At 37.5% G+C, this 22,602-nt stretch overlaps 4 protein-coding genes across 4 annotated transcripts in view; 3 read left to right on the top strand and 1 right to left on the bottom strand.

Annotated features, from left to right (window-relative positions):
* The first annotated feature begins 5 nt into the window (after positions 1–5).
* Positions 6–4,502, top strand: LOC131789695 (protein YIPF5). The gene is made up of 5 exons (XM_059106856.2): positions 6–430; positions 827–861; positions 1,622–1,732; positions 2,695–2,879; positions 3,504–4,502. The coding sequence occupies exons 1-5, from the start codon at positions 61–63 to the stop codon at positions 3,664–3,666; spliced, it is 864 nt and encodes a 287-aa protein (XP_058962839.1). The 5' UTR covers positions 6–60; the 3' UTR covers positions 3,667–4,502.
* An 874-nt stretch (positions 4,503–5,376) lies between these two features.
* LOC131789676 (transmembrane protein 185A) lies at positions 5,377–11,188 on the top strand. The gene is made up of 7 exons (XM_059106828.2): positions 5,377–5,515; positions 5,611–5,787; positions 6,019–6,229; positions 7,347–7,430; positions 7,858–8,034; positions 8,569–8,692; positions 9,219–11,188. The coding sequence occupies exons 1-7, from the start codon at positions 5,478–5,480 to the stop codon at positions 9,431–9,433; spliced, it is 1,026 nt and encodes a 341-aa protein (XP_058962811.1). The 5' UTR covers positions 5,377–5,477; the 3' UTR covers positions 9,434–11,188.
* LOC131789677 (uncharacterized) lies at positions 11,087–16,454 on the bottom strand. Its single transcript, XM_059106829.2, has 5 exons — positions 16,225–16,454; positions 15,961–16,075; positions 13,171–13,463; positions 12,575–12,649; positions 11,087–11,891 (listed from the first exon to the last, which is right to left on the bottom strand). The coding sequence occupies exons 1-5, from the start codon at positions 16,270–16,272 to the stop codon at positions 11,832–11,834; spliced, it is 591 nt and encodes a 196-aa protein (XP_058962812.2). The 5' UTR covers positions 16,273–16,454; the 3' UTR covers positions 11,087–11,831.
* A 164-nt stretch (positions 16,455–16,618) lies between these two features.
* LOC131789675 (inverted formin-2) overlaps positions 16,619–22,602 on the top strand; it is a 29,115-nt gene continuing 23,131 nt past the window's right edge. The window contains 1 exon segment of the mRNA XM_066161728.1: positions 16,619–17,241. Within this exon segment, the coding sequence (XP_066017825.1) occupies positions 16,839–17,241 (403 nt within the window). The 5' untranslated portion in view covers positions 16,619–16,838.

Below are 22,602 nucleotides of genomic sequence, written 5' to 3'. Positions count from 1 at the left end.
CGACGAAAGCGAAACGTGGTTCCTCAGCTCCAGACAACAACAACGTCCTATCGCGTAAAAATGTCGAATTTCAACACGGATAGTAGCGTTGCTATTGATCAGGATTTTTACGAGAGTAGCTACAGCTACGTTGACCAGAAAGAACAGCCCTATGGCGGATACAGCTACGGTCAACAGTATCCAGATTATGGACAAACAGCCCAACAGGTACCGACCTTCAATTCCTATCCTTCTGCATCGCATACCCAAGGGTTTTACGACTCGTCGTCGTATGACTACGGAGGGAACTATTCTTACGATTACGGAGCTTCGGGACCCACGACTATGAGTTCAAGTGGAAGGGGAGGCTACGGAATGGAAGGATCGATGAAACCGCGACAGACAAGCGAAGACTACACGAGTTTTGAAGACGAACCTCCACTTCTGGAAGGTACAAATACGTGGCACATGTGACGATGTAATCCAGCATCTTTAAAATTCATTTCGTTACTATGGAAAAAGTTGAAATAAGAGTACTGCTCTCGGTATTTTTGCTGAATTTTGGACGATACGTTCTGTTTTAAACGGCATTCAGTGAATTTATTTTTTATTTCTGGCCAAGGCTTTTAGTTTGGTTGCAGAACGTGACAAATTGTCTTTTGAATTACAAGTAATTTTAATGAGCTCTCGTGTTGGCTGAATCAGTAACGTAAGCCACATCTTTTAAGAAAACGAAATCAAAGAAATAATTATTTAAAACAGGAACACGCAAACATCCGACATATAAATCTGACTGGAAGCACTTTACATGTTTTGAATCTTAATAAAAGCCCCTTTCATTCAACAGAACTCGGAATCAATTTTGAACATATCTGGCTAAAGGTTAGTTGTTTGCTTATTGTTAGTGAAGATAAACTGCTGTGTTTGATTTTTATAAAACAACAATGACTTAAGGCTGGTATCTTACAATAATGCAGATTGCATGTTGTCAAGGTATTGCTTTGCCATGTGTGTACATGTAGCTGCCTTGTTCTTGTACATAATGCATGGGTCTAACAAATTTGGGTCTAAATTTAATTCCTTTCGGAGCAGGTGCAAAAATGAGGATATCACCATAATAATGCTTTCAATAAATCAAATGGCAGTTATTTTTTGTGAGATCCATAATGTACAGTATGCTGCTGAGGTGTCAGATGATGTTCTTTTACTTGCAAATTAAAGTTCTTGTTTATAAGGTAACTGAACATCTCAGTTTCAAGTTTACCACAAAAGTTTTGTTATGGTATAGTTCACCCCACAGTCTCTTTGACTCATTGATAGAACATCGGAGCACAGAATCTGGAGGCCTGGGAATCAAAACTCTATCCTTTGTCCCACTCCTGATGAGACCAAAGATGGCCATCTTTCTCAGTGTTATATTTATTTGACTTTTATTATCTCCTATTAAGGCACTGAATACAGGACAAAGCAGAATAAAAATCAAACTTTCTAAAAAAAAAAGTGCATGTAAATTTAGAAAAAAAACATGTAATTATTCTTTTACTAGTCATGTAAGATTATGAAAATTTGTGCCAAGGTTATTAATAGTTCTTTTTGAGTAGTTGAATTAAATCTCACTTTGCCCTCATTTTCAATTTTACAGACCCTATCTGTTTTAAACCCATTGCAACACACAGAAGCCAACATCATGGATGATACAGATCTTGCAGGTCCACTGGTGTTTTGCTTGGCATTTGGTGGATGTCTTCTATTGGTGAGGAAAAATAGTTGCTTATGATCTAATGCATAACAGAGCACAACAATTTTCTGTTAACTCTTTAAACCCTAAGAATGACTAATTTCTATCTTCTCCCTACAACAATACCCCTGAGTCACACATTAAGGTCATGAGAATAAAGGAAATGATCACCAATGAAAGAAGCTTTTGATCAGTAAACAGTTTCTCCTTGTCAGCACCTCAGGAAATGTATAAAGAACAGTAAGGAGAATATGGATACTGATGTTAGGGTGTAAAGGGTTAAGTGTAGAAGGTAATCCAGGACTGCACTGATTTTGATTTGCTACCTTTCAAACTCGTTTCATGCATGCATCAGATTGGTTGAGAGAATGAAGCAAGATTTTTGCACTGATCAAGGAAGGTAAGGAAGTAAAACCAGTGCAGTTCTGAATTACTTTTGACTCTCATTTGAAAATGAATGTCTGAGAAAAAACTCAGACTATCAGAGATTTTACTGTTCCCTGACTATCCCAGATTTTTCTGATATATATGGAGATCACCAGATATTTGTTTTGATGGATTACAGACACCATTTAATTTGTGACTGGGGATACTGGAACCAGTAAGACGATTGATAGGGAGCCTAAACTATTTTTGATGTCCCCAATAGTAAAAATACAAGTTTTCAATTATCTTCAATAGATGCCAATCATCACAGAAATCTTGGATGAGTGGGGGAATTAGAATCGCTTCTGATTTTCTTGATTTGTAGCTGACCATCCCAGACAATTGGACTGATGTCTACAATGTCAGGTTTTCCTTAGTGTGAAAACCCTGAGCTGTCAGGAAACAGTGAAAGCCTTGATCATCTTGGATTTTCGTGACACATGGATACTAGTGACACATAATTGCAAATTATTCCAGACTGAATATTATGTTTCCAAACATATATTAAGAGGATCCTTCAGGTAAAAATTAATCTCTTGCATCTCTTTCAGTCTGGCAAAGTACATGGGTTTGGCTACATTTATGGAGTTGGTCTGCTTGGCTGCCTTGCTATGTACGCCATTCTGAATCTGATGAGCATGACTGGAGTTGATTTTGGCTGTGTTATTAGTGTTCTTGGATATTGCCTTCTACCTATGGTCATTTTGTCCTGTATCTCAATTCTTCTCTCATTACAGTAAGTGTTTCTTGAATGTTATACTTTTCTTTAAGATACAGTATGCTAGTTGACAATTGTGATAACGATAGTTTCTTTCAAAACGATACACAATATTATAATTGCCCTACTGGTAGCATGACTTTTTAATTTAATGTTGTGTTAATTGATGTAGATAGAGCTGAGCTGTTAAAAATTATCTGTTTTGCTTTTGGTTTTACATATGATAATATTTCTTTTTTTCTTTTTGCTGGACCAGTGTGAACAAAATGTACATTATGTTTGCCACAGTTGTTAGAGCACAAATACAAATCAAAGCTAAAACTTGAGACCTTTCACAGACTTACACCCAGTATATCACAGTGGCATTTACTAAAACCTTAAACAGGTCATGGAATGTGTTGGGAAGGGGGGGAGGCTAATTGGGTTGTTGGGGGGGGGGAGGGGAGAAGGAATCATTGTATGCCAATCCAAGCACACATAACCCTTACTTAAATTTCCAAAAATGGTATCTGTAAAATGGACAGCCCCCCTGCCCTCCTTCTCTGCAGTGCATACTCCAGCAAAGATTGGCACCAACTTAGCCCCAATCGTATAGTTATTTAAACAATAATTGTCTAATACCTTTGAATTGTCCTTTCCTAGGGGAATCCTTGGCACTCTCTTGACAGCAACGACGATAGGTTGGTGCAGTTTGTCAGCGTCAAAGCTGTTTGTGACAGTGCTTGCCATGGATGCTCAGCAACTACTTGTTGCTTATCCTTGTGCTCTGCTGTACGGTGTGTTTGCTCTTCTGACAGTTTTTTAGCAGCAAAAAACCCATGAACTAGGCCATGATCAAATTTTTTGAGTTGTTCTGCATAATTTATTGTTCAATAGGGTTTATCATAGGCCCATATACACATCCACTTATTGGTGTTTCTGGCCCCAACTTGAAGCAACAAGGAATGAATGATTCAGAAGGCTGGCATGTCATGAGCAGAAGCGATTTATTGATAGTTTTGCTACAAATTTAAACTGGGTATTACTACTGGCGTATATTTGTGTATAAATTAACTTTGGCAGGGTAAAAAAGTGTTATCATGAATTTAACCTTTTTCATAAGGCATACTCTGATGTACTTACGCACAATTGCAGCATTCTTTCTGCCAACAAACCTAAGAGGAGGCGTGCGGCATTCACTTGATCTTTTCATGTTTCGTACATTTTAGCAGGATAAAAATCAAACAATCTAGCAGACAAATATACCCCGTCCACAAAGATTTTTGTTGGGAAAAAGCAGTCACTGTTATCAATAGCTAGAAAAGATTGGCTAGGTTATATAACTTTGAAATAAGGAGTTTGCCATTGGTTTGCTCTCTTTCTAACATAGTTATACCTGATAAAGAGAGACTTAAAACAGTGGACAAAAGATACAAGGGAGAAAGGAGTTCTCTTGCAGTACAGTGTATTGTGTATACTGAAAAATTTGCGAAGGTTTCTTTCTGCGTGGACTATCCGCAAAAATTGAAACCTGCAGAATTTTCATAGAACATAGCTAGTGTATTTCTTTACTAAATAACTCAGTTATTAAAAAGTTAATTCTCGTGATTTGATTCGCGTTGTAAAAAGGATGTTGTGAATAAAAGATTACATTATTATCAAGTGCATGGTTTTTTTTCCAATTTTGCGCGAATTCCTCCAAAGTCACACTCTGCCATCTGAAATGGGTTGGAATGTTCGAAATCAGACGGAATCGTCTAAAATCGGATGGATCCGTCCAATATCGGACATAACCGTCTGTGATCGGACGGATCGATCCAAAATTAGACGCATCGACGTAAGGCGGATGAAACCATCCGAAATCAGGAAAACCAGTTGAAAACGGTGCCCTTTAAAAGGTCTTTAAGAAAGGACGGAAAAGTCTAAGAACGGTCGCATTCGTAGATCCAATCGTCTAGAAATCAGACAGGAAAAATCAACTGAAAAGACGAAACCATTTCAAATCGGTCACAATAGCCTAAAGTCGTCGTGTATCGAAACCGTTCGAAAATGGACGAAAACGTCTAAAATCGAACCAGATCAGCCTAAAATCGTCGTCATCATCATCAAAAGAAACTTTAGCAGTCAGGACGGCAACGCCAAAGTAGAATTTGATTGAAAAATAAATTTATGCTTTTGGTTGTAATTTCGCAAATGGCTTGAAGTGTTTATCGTCTCTAACAGTGCCGCACCTCAACTTTAGCATAACCTAAGGGAGTTCCAAATGGAAAATTAAAGAGTTTTCCGTCTGGGTTTCTCATCGCAGAGCACGCAAATTTTGCGATTTCACCTTGTTGTTTTGCAGAGCACGGCTAACAAATGCACAAACTCGTGCTTAGCTTTTGTCCAGCTCACCAGATCTTTTGTTCTGTCACGTCCTCGTGTTCGTAGCCGCCCTTGTGTCCGTTCTCATTGCTCTGCTTAGAAAGCTGGGTGCTAGTTACCAAGACCTCAAGACCTCTTGGGAAAGAGGAACCGCTAAGCATCCTCGCCATGTTTTTAATAAAATAATTTCGTATTTTTTTGAACACGGTTCATTGATCGCGTGCCTATGCATGTCCATTCATCGTAATCTTTACGAATAGTTTGAGTTAGGACATGAATCTTCGTCGTCTTTTCCAAGATTTTAATCCAAGGTAATTATGAATAAAAAGCCCTTCGTGTGTAAGAGAAATGTGTGATGGATATCAAACATTCGTGATCAATTTTTCCTCTCATTTTTTTCTTCCAGTAAATTTCTACTGTTCTTTACACTCTTCATCTTTTCGATCTTGCTCGCGTTGCGTTTGGATGGAACTATCACGTGGAGTTACTGGGCGGTTTTCACTCCTGTTTGGATTTGGAAAATCATGGTTTTATCAGGTGCTTTCACTGGAATTTACATTTGGATTCGACATCCGGAGTACAGGTAATAAATTTAAATAAGTTTTGGTTACTCATGGGACTTAAAAGAGTTAAAAATCAACGCTTCTTAGGTTTGCTATCATTTCATTCATTCTCGTGATCTTGCTGACTGATTTAGCAGAATTACTGAAAGGAGAAATTAGATGCTGGTCACTCTAAGGGTTTGAAGTGTTAAGCCAACAAGAATTGCTTTCAGCTGAATATCATAACATTAATCTCCTTTCCATCTTCGCAGAGGTGAAGGAGATAGTCATGTGGATTTCAAGGCAATGATTATCTGTCTTGCTCTGCATCTTCTCTTGCTGATGTTTGAGATATTTGTATGCATTAATCTTGGTGGTGGTCAAATGTTTCCGTGGAGACTCATGTTTATGCCTTTGTACGTGCTATCATCATTGTCAATCATCGCTTGTATCTGGGGATTCAGACATGACAGATCAGTAGAGGTTTGTAATCATAAGATAAGCCAATTATCAAGAGTGGTGTCCATTAATGCAGAGATTCCAACCCTCCCGATTTGATCGGGAGTCTCCCGATTTGATGTCTTGCCTCCCGCTCCCCCGATTTTTACCAAATTCTCCCGATTTATCATAAAATTCTGAAAACTAGGGGAAAATTGCTAATCTTTAGAATTTTTGGCAATCTGTCACTGTGAAACACTCATATTATACTTACTTTCTTCGCGAAGAGCATTATGGTATGTTATAACTCAGGCCGGAATGATGTCAAAATTCAGGAAATGGCACTTGAGAGAACCTAAATTTGCAAAATTTCCCGGGGGCATGCCCCCTGACCCCCCTAGAAGCTCGTGCCTTTGGCACTAATAATTACTCCCTATTTTCCATCACATGGGGTTGGAATCTCTGTTAATGGTCAAGAGACACTTTGTGTGTGGTTTTAATACCTCAATACTAATCAATCACAGATGAGATGAGTTACTCACAAACAGCTTCTTTCTTTTTGAAAGCAATAAAGATTTATTGGGGGGTTAATACCTGTTGTAAAAGGTGACATTTTGATCATCAACTTTCATCAGAGTAATTTGTTCCAGGGAAAGGCCAATGTTCTAAATTTCACCTTCTCATATTGGTGACAGCTTTTTATCAAACTTTATCTGTTCTCAAAGGTAAGGTCTAAAGTTCAAAATGTCAGCTTTAAAAACTCTTTACAGTGGGCAATTAACCCTTTAACTCCCAAGATCTCATGAGTAATTCTCCTTACTGTCTGCAATATAGTTCTTGTGATGTTAGTTTGGAGAATTTGCTATTGGATCAACTAATAATCCCCAAATTAAGATTTTTTTCTTTATTCTCATCACTTGTCTGCTTGCCATTGTATTTATATTGTAAGGAGAAATTCTGTCTTGGTCACTCATGGGAGTTAAAGGGTTAACATCATCAACTCAGTTGATAATTAACCAAGTTATCTTGGGATACCCCCACTGACACAGCACCTTGATTTTTTTTCTTTTAACTTACTAGGACTGATAATCTGTTGTTTTTGGTTCTGTTGGTTCTGCTGTGGCTTGAACTGAGTGATTTTCTTTTCCCTTCTTTTATGCAGCTTGAAACAGTGTTCTCAGTAAATGTTCTGCAGTTTATCTTCCTTTCCCTACGCCTGGACAGAGTTATCCTATGGTCATGGGTGGTGAGTGTGAATTGACTTCTAAGTGGTATGGAAATTTCAAGAGTCAGAGTTTTTGTCAACAGATTGGCAATTTTCTTTTGTATTTTCAGGGAAAAATTCTTTTTGCAGTTTGAGAGGACTAAGATTTCTGCTGTGAACCAACTTTTGCAAAGTTCTTAACTTCTAGCAACACATCATTAACAAGAAAAGAAACCAAAGATTCTCAAATTTTCTAAACATAACCTGGTATAAAGAATTTGTTTTGCAATCAAGAGATTTTCTTGTTGGTGATCATTTCCTTTATTCTTATATCTTAATGTGTGATTCAGGAGTGAAATTGTAAGGAGAAATTAGAAGCTGGTCACTCTTTAAGGTTGAGAGGATTAAGGAATCGCCAAGAGTGACATTAAGTATGCTAAGGGGATTCCTGTTTTAATTTGTTTTGCAGGTTGTGTTTGTTCCTATGTGGATAGTACTGTCCTTACTTTGTCTTCTAGTGTTGTATTATGTTATATGGTCTATAATATTTGTCAGGACAGCAGAAGTTCTTCCAGCACAGCGTCGAGGCCATGTCATGGTGGCTGTAGCTTCTGTTCTCCTTGTCATTCCACTTCTAACATTTCAGGTATGTTGTTTTACAGGGCAGTCATCTAACTCGCAACTTGAGTAAGGAGGATTTGCCTTAACCCTTTATACACTGTTATCAGTAAAGGTTTTCTCCATACTGTTCCCCATACATTCCCTAAGGTACTGACAAGGAGAATTTGTGTGACAATCAGCAACTTCTTTTGCTGCCGATAATTTTTCTTTATTCTCATGACTTTACTGCATGATTCAGGGGTGATATTGTGAGGGGATATTAGATGTTAGTCACTCTTTGGGGTTAGAGGGTTAAGGGGATGAGGGTGGCAGCTGGTATGTAAGAATTAGACCATTCATTATAGAGACCAAAAAAGGCCATTTCTAAACTTGTCACATACAGGTTCTTCCGTTTCCAAAGGGAAACAAACTTTTACATGTCTCTGTAAATAGTTTCCATTTTCTCTATATTTCTCTCAAGAAATCCAATTTTTAATGCAGTTGAGAATCTCAGAAAATGGTTTTATGAAAATATTGTTTGTAAATAGAGTTAGATGTGGATTTTGTAATTTTGCTTCAGATCATCCTCTGTAACAGACTTGATGGCATTACACAAGACATGTTTGTTGGAGTCGTTGCTCCCCTTCAAATCTCTCTTCTGAGTCTACTGGCCACTTCCTTTTATCACAAAGGAGGCAACCACTGTAAGTTGGTTCAACTAATCAAAAGACTCAGGGGAAATCTCTGAGTGAATGGTTTTGGGGTCTCATCATTGTGGTTTTCCTTTGACTCTTTTGCTCCCAGGTTTGGCATTTGATAACCCTTTCACTCCCAAGATCTCATAATAATTCTCCTTTCTTTCTACCATACATTCTTATGCTTTTTAGTTAGGAGAATTTGGTGGTGGATCAACTAATAATCCCCTATTTGATATTTTTCTTTATTCCCATCACTTTTCTGCTTGATATTGTTTTGATATTGTGAGGAGAGATTCTGTCTTGGTCTTTCATGGGAGCTCAAGGGTGAAATAAATTAGTTTAAATACCTGTCAGTCAGATAAGCAAGGATAGTCAAGAAGGTAATCATCTCTCTTTTCTTGAGACTTTCAACTATGTTGGAGACAAAAATTTTACTTTGATTCTAGGGACAGTGACACAGAGAAATGTATTTTAAATTCACACATAAGTCAGAAGTTTATTTAAGAATTATCATTTTTTTTCATTTTTGTAGGGTGGTTTGGAATGCGAAAGGACTTTTGTGAGTTTCTCCTTGGGACTTGTCCCTTTCTACAGGAGTATGGGAACATTTCTTGCAAATTTTCTGAAAGTGTTTTCTCAAGAGCACCTAGGGAAGAGACTTCTATTGAACCACAGCGGAAACCAGTGGTTCATGAGTACTCAGTTAAATGTGTAGTACCAGTTGTATCCATTGAAATGCCAGACTGATGCTGTAGTGGTCAAGAATGTTAACTTTGTGGCCACCAGTCATTCACAGGCAATGGAAGGAAAAGAGCCAAACAAAAGCAAGAATAAGTCAGATCAGAACTGTCACAGTGAAATCATACACATCAGCTTCCAAATAAATCTGCAGTACCAGTTACATTTTGGTGCCGGTAGGGCTGAGAACCCAATCAATGGTGTGTTTGATGGATTGGTAATGAATCTTACATGCTGTTGAACACTGTTGATGCAAGAAGCTAAATGATACATGCTTTTTGACTGCCTCTTACTTCAATATTTCGGAGTACAGATGCATAGAAGATGACATTATTTACAAAATTTTTCATTGTTATAAATAAACAAATAGATTCTATGTATTTGTGGATCTGTTCAGCAGAAGAACACAGTAAACATCAAATGATGGAAGGAACATCAGTGACAAGCTCCGCTTCTGCACTTCGTGTGCCACTTTTTTGTTCTCACCATATTTTGACCCCTTCCATGATCATTGGGACCCTGCTTTTTGGCTTCACAAATATAAAACATAGGCAAGAGTTGTTTTTTTGGATGGGTGGGTTGAGATGGGACAGTTTGTGTACTAAATGGTTTCATTTTTGTCGCTGAAAAAGAGCATGGCTTTCAAAAAACTAAAATATTGCAGAAAGACAGAAAAACCCTAATTTATCTGAACTCACACAGATATTATGTGATCTATTATCCTTATTTTCTAAATACTTCCAAGTTAAAATGAAATCCATGCCGCACTTACAGTTGTCTCCTTCACAGCTGTTGTTTGGTCTTGTCACATGATGCCCTCTATTTCTCATTTGAGAGAGAGCTTTTCATGCGACAAGACCAAATAACGGTTGCAAAAGAGACTACGCTTACTGCTGTTCCTCCAATAGAGAGAAAATCAAAATTCTTTGTCAACAGTTAGTTATGTCAAAAATATGATTCCACGTAATTTTACTTTGAAATGCATACCTTTCATATCCTGATAAATCTTGACCTTAATTGACAAGGCTTTTGCAAAGGCCACAAACCATCGCACTTACCAAATGAGCCCAGTATTTCTAGTTTAATGTCGTTCTTTGTGCATAGCCCTGTGATCCATGACATCATTTACATGAAAACAACACTCAAACACTGTGATTGATGCAAGATATTCAAATGCAACGATGTAATTGGTGCAAGATACATACCCTAATGCAGCAATCTAATTGGTGCAATACATATCCTTATGCCGCAATCTGATTAGCATAAGATACATACCCTAATATAGCATTCTGATTGGTGCGAGCAACATACCACTCTATACACTAACATAGAGTTATTTTTTTTATAAAAAAAGAAACTCAAAAATCTAAACACTTGAAGCCAGCTCCAAGTGTTCAATTAGTAAAAAAGAGGGGAAATAATCAAAACTTACAACGGTAGCAGCAGAACTATCCAACCTAAATCTCTCATTTTTTTCCCCAGCAGCTACCATGGCTGCATTTACAATACCAATCACACTCTGCTTTTACAGAGTGAACAACTGGAACAGGCCAAAACTTTTGCTCTGTAAAAATATGTCAAATTCAAACTCATATGCATCGATTTAAATTCATCTATGTTACCTCGTAGCATAAATAGTCAATGATATCAGGCACAATCAAGTATTTATAATGTACATTTTATTTGGACTGTTTAGCTGAAATTATTATATTTTGTACTTAAGAATGAGCAGCTCTAATTGTAATTAAAAAAGCTTGATAATTATTTTCCTGTAGTGCTGTCTTTAATTGTGGTAATCGAGTCTGTGACTCACAGTTCACAATTTTATCTCTGATTCTGCACTTGTCAGTGTTCACCCTTCAACTCCGAGATCTGATCCATAATTCTCCCTTCTAGCTTCTACACATTTCCTTGTAATTTAGTTAAGAGAATTTGATGTTAGATCAAAATAACAACTTCTACCTGATAAGTTTAAGTATTCTCATAACCTGTTTGCTAGATAATATATGGATATTATTGGGAGAAGTTACATGTTTATCACTTATAGAAGTTAAAGGGTTAAGGAAGGGTGCTGACTTTGAATGGGGCTCACAAATAAAATCCTTGAATTGGTATTAAAAAAAGGGTATAACTCCAAATATTGAGAAATAGTCCCTTTGTGTGGCTTAAGCGTTGGGTATCCACTTATGATCTGGGAAACAATACTGTGACAAAAATAATAGGGGAACAGAAACTTTTTGTCTTTAAAGTTCATATTGAGAACAGTCTTGACCTCTCTCTGCACATCGCCCCAAGTTGAAGACTGTTGCTCTTCAGCCAAGATGTAACTTTGGTTGATATTCCTTGTGCTTGGTACTGGGTCTCACCACAACATTGCTGGTTATGTTAGTGTTCCTCTAGTTACTACCTACGCCCTCTGCATGACTGGGGCTGGTGCAGCAACTTCTTCAGCAACCATGAAATCTTCCTAAAAGAAATGCACACATTTACAGTTAGAAAGTAAAATGAAAGATGGTTGAATAGGCCAATTCTCAGATGTGAAGAGCCTCTACCTTAAAATAGGGGTAATCATTAAATCTCATTATGCAAAAATGATTGCTTTTCTCCTTTGTAGGTAAAACTCACTTTCCCACAAAGTTGTGTTTCATGACCTCACTTTAAAAAAGACAAAATTAAAGTGACATGTGTCCTAACAAGAACAAAATACTGCCCTGCCTTAGCCAATACATTCCCCTCAAGGAACTTGCAGTTTAGATTCTGAGATTTTACAGCATAATTGTGTTTACTGGAGCACAAACTGTTATCAGTTGTCACCAATTAATCAGTTACATTCAGCAGTACATTACTCTGTTAAATCATGTATGTCCTAAAGGATGCACACAGGGGGACACCTTTCTTAACTTTTGAACTCCTTTTCATTTCCTTCTACCAAAAAGTGCATCACTGACACACATTTGCACAAAGAAAAACTCCAAAGTGTCTGGTCCAATGGAAACACCAGTAATAGTGACAAAAGCTACAATATGTCTTGCATCTGACTCTTTCTATCTGTAGTCGGGTACACAAATCTCATGGCCACTGGTTATACCTCACAACAGAGGTAAAGACCAATCTAAAATATTAGGCTGCTTCTCCATAAAAACAACTCACCAGGTCATAGATGACTTTCAAAATAAGAGAACAGCTGGGGCACCGAGCCACATCCTCTCCATTTTCCAACTCAGCCTAAAAAACATAACAATATCAAGTTTTAATTATGTCCATCAGGAAAGGAATGCCGATATGGGTCCTCTTTCACTCATAATGAGGCACAAACAGGAACACGATACTGAAATTTTCAAGTATGTTTTTTTTTGATGGCGTAGGAAAACGGAAGTTTTCGTAGGGAGGAACAATATTGTAATAAAATATGTGTTTATTGTTCATTGTGGTGTAAGATAGGAGATGAACTTTATTCGTTTGTCTCACGATAGAGTCACTTTGGACGTTGGAACAATATTGTCTTAAACTGGTTTCAAATCTAAGCAAAGTTCACACACCATCACACAGATTTTTAACCACTTTAAAAATTTGAGCATTTTGGTGTTTAGTTCACACGTAACCACCCGAGCCGTACGAACATTTCAGTAGTCTGCTTTAAAAATTTCGATAGATAAACAATTTTAATTTTAAGACCTTAACGAAGTTTTTAACGCAGAAACTTTCTCAGTTTAATGGCGATTCGTTGTCAAAGCTGATCTACAAACCTTAGTGATTTCAAACTGATCTCCACAGGGGCATGGGTAGAAGTAAGTCTCAGATTCCTCGTCGTATTCAAAGTCTTCGATCTCAACTTCGTCATGAAAGACGGCCATCTTTGGCCATGTGTGCGAGCCTTCCGCGAGAATTGCGTGGGTAATTTCAAAAGGATGTCGCAATACTTGCTGAGCAGCCAGGCCTTCAAGATGAGTGGGAGGCTTGGCTACTTTAGAGTAAGTTGACCGAAACGTTATGCGTGCTGCGATCACGAGGGAGTCTCGTTTGCGGAACTTGAAGCATCCTGAAAGAAAAATATCACGAGCACATGACATGGGCCAAGTGTACGTGATGGATAAAGTAATAACTCTGTTCAATAATAGGAAATTAACTGCAAAAAAAAAATTTAAAAAGGGAGAAAATTCACTACAAAATTTTTAAAAAATGAGGTGGGGACATGAAATATCAAACAATAAAAGAGCTAAAAGGTGAAAATTGAAGGTTTATTTTTTTCCCATGAAGGTGCTTCTGAAAAATTCTGTTTTCTCGATCCGTATGTGTTATTTACTCTCAAGGTTGAAGACGTTGAACAGCATGAGTTTTTTACTTAGATTTGCGATTGAAATTTTTTTTGGACAGCCTGTTGATTTCTGTGAGAAACTTCGACGCCAACCCTCATGATTGTCTGGGTTTTATTAATTCTCTCCAACTAATATCAACCAAAAATTTTTTCTAATTTGAAGTAACCTATTAAATGTTGAGCGAATCAGTTCGTAACGACCCATACTAGTAACAACCTTTGTAAAAAACCGGAAGTGCGGTCAGGGCGTGTTGTGAAAGAGAAAAAAAAAATAAAAGCCCCAACATAGCAGTGGTTTCATAGTCCAAAGCTGACATTAGAACAAGTCGTTTTACAAAATGGCCTCGTCGGTGAATCGCTGGAGAAAGTTGAAAAGGGCCAGTGGAATTGAAATCAGCAGCAATAATCAGATAGATGGCGCGCTGGATGAACACAGTTTGAACGAAATTGAACCAGAGTTATTCATCAAATTTATTCGAATTCCCTCGCTCAAAACGTACACAAGTTTGGTGCGAAAACTTGAAAACTGCTCGAAAAAATGGCTGACGGAATTTTTAGCGCTTGGAGGATTGACATCGCTGTTTGAAGTTCTAGAAAAATTAGGCGAGCGAGAAATGACAAAGTTTAGCGATGCTTTCTTGCAACTTGAATGTGTGAGGTGCATCAAAGCTGTGTTGAATAATATAACAGGACTGGAATTTATGACTTCGGATACCTCGTTAGCAAAACAACTTCTAAATGGTGAGTAAATACATTTACTTTTTTGCCAATTAATCGCAGTTAGGTGCACTTAAAGTTCAGAAAAAAAGCGAGCACTTGGATTGAAATACATCGATAGATTGCGAAGACTTCAGCAAATTTTGGGCGCGATGAAGCAATTCGTAACTTTCCATTCCTTGTACAAACTACCACTTGCTTCAATATTTTCCTGTTATTTTCGTCATCTCAAAAGTTGAAAATTTATTTTCATTTAGGTAATGGGATTTCTTTGTGAAAAAGATACTTCCGTCAGACTGAAATTATCGCTATTTCAACCCTTTCACTCCCAAGATCTCATTAGTAATTCTCCCCACTGTCTCCCATATAATTCTTATTATGTTAGTATAGAAAATTTGGTATTGGATCAACTAATAATCCCCTAATTTATATTTTTCTTTATTCTCATCACTCGTCTTTCTGATATTGTATTGATATTGCAAGGGGAATATCTGTCTTGGTCACTCATAGGAAGTAGAAGTTTAGTAGTTCAGTTTCATTGCTTCTGGGTAAGTTGGAAATGTGTCAGATGATCGCTGACAGAGATATTTGGTACATGTTTCAGTTTTGACCTTTGTCTTAACCCATCCTTGCGTTAAACACTCGTTCAGATAGCTACAAAAATAAGTAAATTTTCTCTGCAGAATAATCGTTTTTCTTATGGTTGCGATTTACAGAAAGTGATCTTGTTGTTTTCATTAACACTTTTAAAAATCAGAAGATAATCATGATAAAGTAGAGGATTGTTCCTACAAGCCAAGCCTGGCATAAGCATTTTCAGAAAACAACTTTAAGCTCATGAACGGTTCATGTACGGCCATATCAGCTGATTATACTGCAAAATTTTCAACCATTAACGTTTTCAACGATTTCATATAATGATAAAACTTGAGGAATAGATTTATTTGCCTTCCACAAATGCGTTGCTAATTCCCTCGTAAGCATAACGCAATACAGAAAAGTACATTGTGCACATTTAAGTTGAAATTCCATAAATTAACATTTGAGGGTGTTTACGATTGCATCTTCAGGACTGGCAGTACACCAGATTTTAAGGCAGATCACTTCTCATAACAGATTTTTATTGTCTTTTTCCAACCTTCATGCAAACGTGTTATTCACAATCGGCTATACTCATCGAATTGAACCTTAATCGAACCCTTTCCCCCACTCTTTTGCATCATTAGCACTTTGTTTATACACACAGTTTCTGATATTATCGAAATGGATTGTTTCATGTATGGCTTAATTAGAAGCCTCTGCAGCACGGAATTTCAACTTCCTTCCAAAGAATCCCAATGGGAAAGTTCTGCTTCTCGACTGTTTTCTCACTATCAGAAATCAATCTGTCAATCAGCACACAGCTTGACTGGCCTTTTGTAGAGGATCTGATGATAAACTAAATTCCTCACGTCCTCAGTGGAGAATTTCCGCAAAAAGAAATATAAGAGAGAAAATAACTTACCGCAAGAAGTCAAAATAGTGGTCCTGAACTTGAGCCTGCAGATCAGGGTTTCCATGAATTCTGTACTAACTTTGAAGGGATTTTTTTCTTTAGGCGACATTTTGTTTTGATAAAACTAAAGATTTGAAAACAACGGAAATCGATTTGTTCGCTTGTTTAAAAGTACTGGGGGTCCAAATCGACAAACAGACCAAGTCAGGCAAGCAAATGATAGTGATCGTCTACGGAAGTGTTTTATGACTGACAGGATTGCAGATGACATACTTGAAATCCAAAGGACACTTCAAAGTGAGATCCCATAAACAAGGCCATGTTTGCGCACGTATCATCCGAGCTAACATACTGCTTCGCTGAATATATTACAGTTTCTGAAGTTAGCCATTTTTCCGTAATAGTTAAACAGTGTTTTCGTGGTTTATCTAATCAGAAGAGAGCTCATTCTAATTGATTTAATTTGAGGTCGCCTCGCCCTGAGTTTTGCGTGGAAAACACTCGTCAAGATTTAAAGATTTAAAAGCTGACAAATGTAACATTATCGAGTGCTTTTAAATATTCTGATGACGTCGAACACTTCGGTGTTTACGCAAGAGAGGTCACTGCCTCTGTGGTATATGGTATTTCCTTTCTTAGTTCTAAAAGAAATAATAGCAATTAAGAATTGAAGGGGCGTAACAAGGTAAACATGCATAGAATAAATTTAAAATAGGTTATTAGCAAGCAATGATAAGTCCAAGTGGTCATCAATGTATAACCCGCGCGGATAACACGCGAAGTACAAGAATAGCAAAAAATTTTGGCAATACACCAACCGTTTATTTGGAATGTACTGATTTAGAAAATACACACACTTGCTGTTACTTTCTAAATCATCGATCGTCATGTCGAAGAATTGGAAAAGACTTGCCAAAGCCGGTGGAGTGGAAATCAAAGATAACGCCGATGGCCGCGGCGAAGAACTCAACATCGATCTTCAAAAATTGAACGAGGTAGAACCCGAACTCTTTATAAAATTTCTGCGAATTCCTACCCTCAAGACATACGCAAGTTTGATTCAAAAGCTTGAAAAGAGTTCCAAGAAGTGGATGACGGACTTTTTGGAGCAAGGAGGACTGACTACGCTGTTTAGCGTTCTAGAAAAACTTTGCGAGCGAGGTCTAGCGAAGTTTTCCGACGCGTTTCTGCAGCTCGAATGTGTCCGGTGCATCAAGGCAGTCTTGAATAATGTGACGGGTTTGGAATATATGACCACCGATCCTTCACTTACGAAACAGCTTGTAACTGGTGGGTGAATTTTAATCATTATTTTGCGCAATGGAATTATTTATGTAGTTGTTATTCTTGTGTTGGCGCTAGAGCGCAGATGAACGAGGAAAAGCGCATTTAATCAACGAGATAAGTGACTTTTGGGTTCTGATAATGTTATCAATTCTTACTTGCAATATAAATCGATTTGTTGGTGGTTATCTTTTCATAATTTCCTTAGAGTAACAATAATTTTAAGCCGTGTTATCAGACCGGCTTTCCGCGCTAATTCACAGGTTGATGCAATTTACGCGCTAAAATTCCGCCTTTAACCAGCACATAAAGCAACTAAAACCCTACTCATCGAAATATAAAAGAGACGGTGTAAAATAAAGTTTTGTATTTGAATATATGCAACTAAAATTAATGAAGTGGATAGGTTCTTTCCGCGTTTTTAATCTCAACGACCTCGCATTAATTTTTTGAAAAACCTAAACTTGATGGGGTCATGTTTTTCTCGGTCATTAAGTGATTTTGGAAAAACATTTTTTTGAATTATATTAGTTGAATCAGACAATCACAAAGCCAGTTAATTAGTAGCAGTGACTGAAGAAAAAAAAATCATAGCTTGTCTGACACGCTAGAGAGTTCGGTTTTCATTCAAATGGGTGAGGAAAACAACAATATCATTCTCGTTCTTGGCGATTTTCTGCAAATCAAGGTCGTGAGCACGTCAAAATACAGTGGAAGTATACAACAGCTTATTTCTTTGTGTTCGATTTTGCACGTAACTTAGACGCTAATCTGACCACAAAGACACAAATGTTAAGCCCATTAACGCTTCGTTAGTTCACTAATTGATCAACAATACAACCTGGCCTACTTTCGACAGCCCTCCTTTTGCGTATTTTAAAACATTTCAAAGACGTGAGACTACGTAAGTAGAGTAACTTGATTTAGCATTGTTTTTAGGGAAGCAACTTAGCGAGCTCGCATATTGCAACAGGTTGTCCCGGGGTTAGGCCAGAGAAGCAAATGGTTTACTAAAATAAATCCGTGTCAATCAAATCGCTTGAGGCAAGGTTGCTTTTTGAACTAATTTGGAGCTCTTTCTTGTCAAATAGATGGTTTTTATACATTTATTTTAGCTTCGCAGAATTTGCGCGCTTTCGTAACCTGAAGTCAATTCCGTACTCTGTGCGGAAGTACATTACTAAGTACAAAATTAAGGCGTCACGCGATTTTTTTGAGTGAGTAAAAGTGATGTAAGTTTCCGCCGGAAGAAAGTCAGTTATAATTCCGTGGAAGCCACTCAGCTGGCTTGCGTTGCTTTCCGCCGGAAGAAAGTCAGTTATAATTCCGTGGAAGCCACTCAGCTGGCTTGTGTTGCTTTCCATCTAAGAACGACATTAAATATTATTAAATATCATATACAGAGCACAGTCAAAACGCAACCTTTAAGATTCGATTGTGCTTCCACCGGAAATAGGTCAGTTACATAAGACCTGGTTGAGGCACTTGACTTGCGCACGGTTTCTTGAAAATGTTGAGAAAGTGTGTCTATTTTTAAAAAAAGCCAATATGTCTCTTGAGTCAACTGTCATCAGCAGCGTCTTCAACAGCTAATTAAATAAGATACTTTGTGAATTAATTAAAGAACTTAATCAAATGTACTTGAATACGCTTGAACTTTCGGCTTCCCTTATTTCAACACCCAGCTACTTCTCAGTCGTTTGAAAGCTGCATTCAATAATCATACTTTCCTTGTCACGATCCGGTAAACTCAGCAGAAACAGCGATTAACAACTTTTTGTGACCTGTTACAAGTTTATTTTCCACTTGAATATCTTGTATTAATTGTTGCAGAGGAATTATCTTTGCGAAAATTTAGCGAGATTCATGCTTAATAAAGGGTTAGAGAATTATGATGAAAAAAATGCTCGAAGACCGTCTGTCAGTCGTCAACGAAAACGTGGGTTTGTGATTACATCAGAAGGGAAGAACCTTTCAATCAACCTTTTTTCTATTTTTTTAGAGGTTAGCGTACACGCCCCATCCGTTTCGTTGCCAAGAGCCTGTAATCCTCTAATTTCCTTCACGAAGTCAATTGATACTCACAATCATTTAACCTTGTCACAGCTGACTTACAATCCTATTTTCTGTAACAATTTGTGTAGGTTTCGAAGCCAATATGATCATGATAATAAAGTTTCAAACATTGCGCGTAACTGCTTTGATACATGCTCTCTAAAGGCAGTGTCGGTAATTTTGCCAACACGAATAGTTGTAAGTACGTGACTTCTCAAGAAACAAATCGATTCAAAAATCTAATCTACCTAAACAAACAAGAAAATTATAGGATCAATTCACTGATCTTAAACGCTATAGGCGGAATATGAAAAACGAAAAGTTCTATCGTTGATGTTCAGTTTTAAAATAGAACTAAAGCGAAAGATAGCCCATCTAACGTTTTTCGCATCCGATTACATAAGAACCCATAAGGAACCAATTTCCTAGAGTCACAAAGTACTAAAAGGTCACGTTTTGAATTGAATTAAGGAAGCATTGTTTATCACGAACAAGGTGTCCCTGCTGTCAGTCTATGTTATTATATGCACTGACTTCGGTTTCGCTGCGGATCACAATCAACGAGCTTTCGAAGGTCGAACAAGCGTTTTGTTTTGCAATTGTCGCACTAAGCAATAATGACTTCAGGTTGGAAAAGACTGCGTAAGATGCCAATTTTTCAACAAAATGTCCATATCGAGGCAAATCATCAAGGACAGTTCAGCAACGTTGAACCAGAGCTTTGCGTGAGTTTACTCCGAGTTCCATCACTGAAAAACTACTCTGCCCTTCATCCAAAACTCGCCAAATGTTCGGCACAGTGGATGACAGAATTTCTGGAACAGGGAGGCCTGGAAGTGTTAATGAACGCTCTTGAAATTCTCTCTGTTCGTTTATCGGCTCAAAACCGACATATCGCTTTCATGGACGCCTTTGTAGCGCTCGAATGCGTTCAGTGTATCAAAGTAATTCTGAATTCACAGGCTGGTGTCATATACTTCAGTTCCTCTCCAGATCTTGTTTGTCAGCTGTTATATGGTAAGAGCACACCTTCTATTGAACTTTGATATTTATTTTACCCCATGTGTTTCAATATTTTCTCGTTCATGAATATATTTTTGCCCTAAGGGTTTTGGTGCATGCATCTTGAAAGTTCTATAGTCCCATAATTTCGTTTTCCATGTCGTGCAATGCGTAGTAAAAATTAGTTTCATTTCTTGCCTTAATGCAATTAGCATAACACGGGAAAATCTAACCTCTAAATCAAGCCAAACGTGAAATACTCAATCACGTTTTATCATTTTCTTGTTTATATTTATTTATGCATCAATGAATTATTTTGTTTTGTGTTTGCACGAATTTCATTTCACTCTGTCAGTCACCGGAAATTCGTAACTGCAAGTAATGTTCTTTTGTTTCAAGCGTTATCAAGAAAAAGAGGCTGGATGAATTTCTCGGCTAAAATTCTACTAACGGGTCTGTTACTGTAGGAATTATCAGTGCAGTATCATAGCTGTTGTGTCTGATATTTTAAATGACTGCTATGAAATTATTTTCCGATGCAGCAAACGAGATTCTCAAGATCAATTTAGCGGTGAAGTGTCATCGGCAAAACGAGCCCTCGTTCTATCGAGGGAACATACCGCTGACTCCTTGTCAAAATAAAAGAATTTCACGTGAAGGGACGGGAATTTTTTGCAAATCGCCTCTACTCGTTTAGTAAGCTTAGACGAGATGGTTTGGGAACTAGTTCGAGTACGTAATGATGAGTAAGGTTCGAGGAAGAAGTTTATTCCTGCAGCTTAAAAGGGAAGAAATAAGTTTAAGAATTTTCTTCGCCGGGTAAGAGACCGGAAGTTTCGCTCAAAGACAACTTCGCCCTCAAAGAGTTCGCCCAAAAATCAAATTTATTCATTTGGAAACCCAGAAAAAAACTGTTAAGTTAAGTTTGGAACCTGGCAATCAAAAACTTGATAATGAGAAAAGTTTGAGTGTGCATGTGGAAAATTCAGAGAAACTTGAGACAGCTTAAGAAATTTGAAAAATTTCATTGAAGTCATGAATTAATGGACATGTACCAGTAAAGACAGTAGAACCATTTTTTCAAGGATTGCAAGAATCCCGGGGTCTTTTGTTTTACCAGTAACACCCACGATTAAATTCTGAATCTGCGGAAAATATGCGCGAAAATCACCTCTACTAAAACAATTTTAAAATTTGGCTTTGTTTGATGTCTGCTTTAAACATAGTTCTGGCGACTCTTTGTATCACCTTAGCTTGGGTGACCAGAGCTGGCTAGCATTTTCGGGATTTAATTCTCGCTCAAATTTAGATCAACCTAATTAACAAACTGTTTTTAAATTGCCAGTTGATTACGTTATTAACACAAGGCGTCATCTGGAATTTTTTCGTCTTTTCGTATTTCATTAAAAAGAAACCTGGAGTTCGTTGCCATGGAAAACTAACTGACTGCCATGATTGGCATTTAATAGTCCCGTGCTCTGTGGGACACCAAATCTACCTGCAAAATGTATTCCGCGCAAGAATTTAACAAAGATGTCGAAAATGACCGTTAAGAACAAATGGAATACTCTGAAACGGCACGTATCGACTGGAGATCAAAATTTCTGTCTTCCCATTGAAGCTTCTCCCGAATTTTGTGTCCGACTACTGAGATTTCCATCTGTCCAGACTTACCATAGCATTCACAGCAAGTTAAAAAGTTCATCGGACGAATGGATCTTTGAATTTCTCCAGAACAACGGCATGGAAGTGTTACTCGATGCTTTAGAACGATTAAGCTCGCTCAAGTTGTTCGTAGACGCTGTGATGTTACTTGAATGTACTTCTTGTATCAAAACTGTGATGAATTCTAAAACTGGGCTGGATTTCATGGTTGGAAATCGTGACTTCACACGACGACTTGGAATAGGTTAGCGATTTCAGTTACATTTGAAATCATTTAACTCGTCTTAATGGAATTTTCTTTCCATTTTTCAAAAATCGTATATTAAATCGAACACCAATTTTTCGAAATGACGTTTGGCTTGGCCACAATTGTCCCAAATCAACGAGAAAGAATATCAACAGTTTTGTGATAAAACGCGGGTATGTCGGCGTGTTCCAGACAGAACTTGCAATGTTTATCACTGAACCACGCGAAAGTTGTCTATTTTCATACTATGACAACACGTCATAGTTTTCCATGAATCAGCAATTTTATCATTTTATATTCATAAATAGCAATTTTTCATGAATTTTCTCGGTTTTAAAGAGAGAGAATCTAAATGAAATTTGAAGCAATTTCCGTGAAATATTTTAAATTTCCTCCGA

Source organism: Pocillopora verrucosa, chromosome 14, assembly GCF_036669915.1.
Source record: "Pocillopora verrucosa isolate sample1 chromosome 14, ASM3666991v2, whole genome shotgun sequence".
In the NCBI taxonomy this organism is placed as follows: domain Eukaryota; kingdom Metazoa; phylum Cnidaria; class Anthozoa; order Scleractinia; family Pocilloporidae; genus Pocillopora; species Pocillopora verrucosa.
This window is presented reverse-complemented; position numbering and strand designations above follow the sequence as displayed.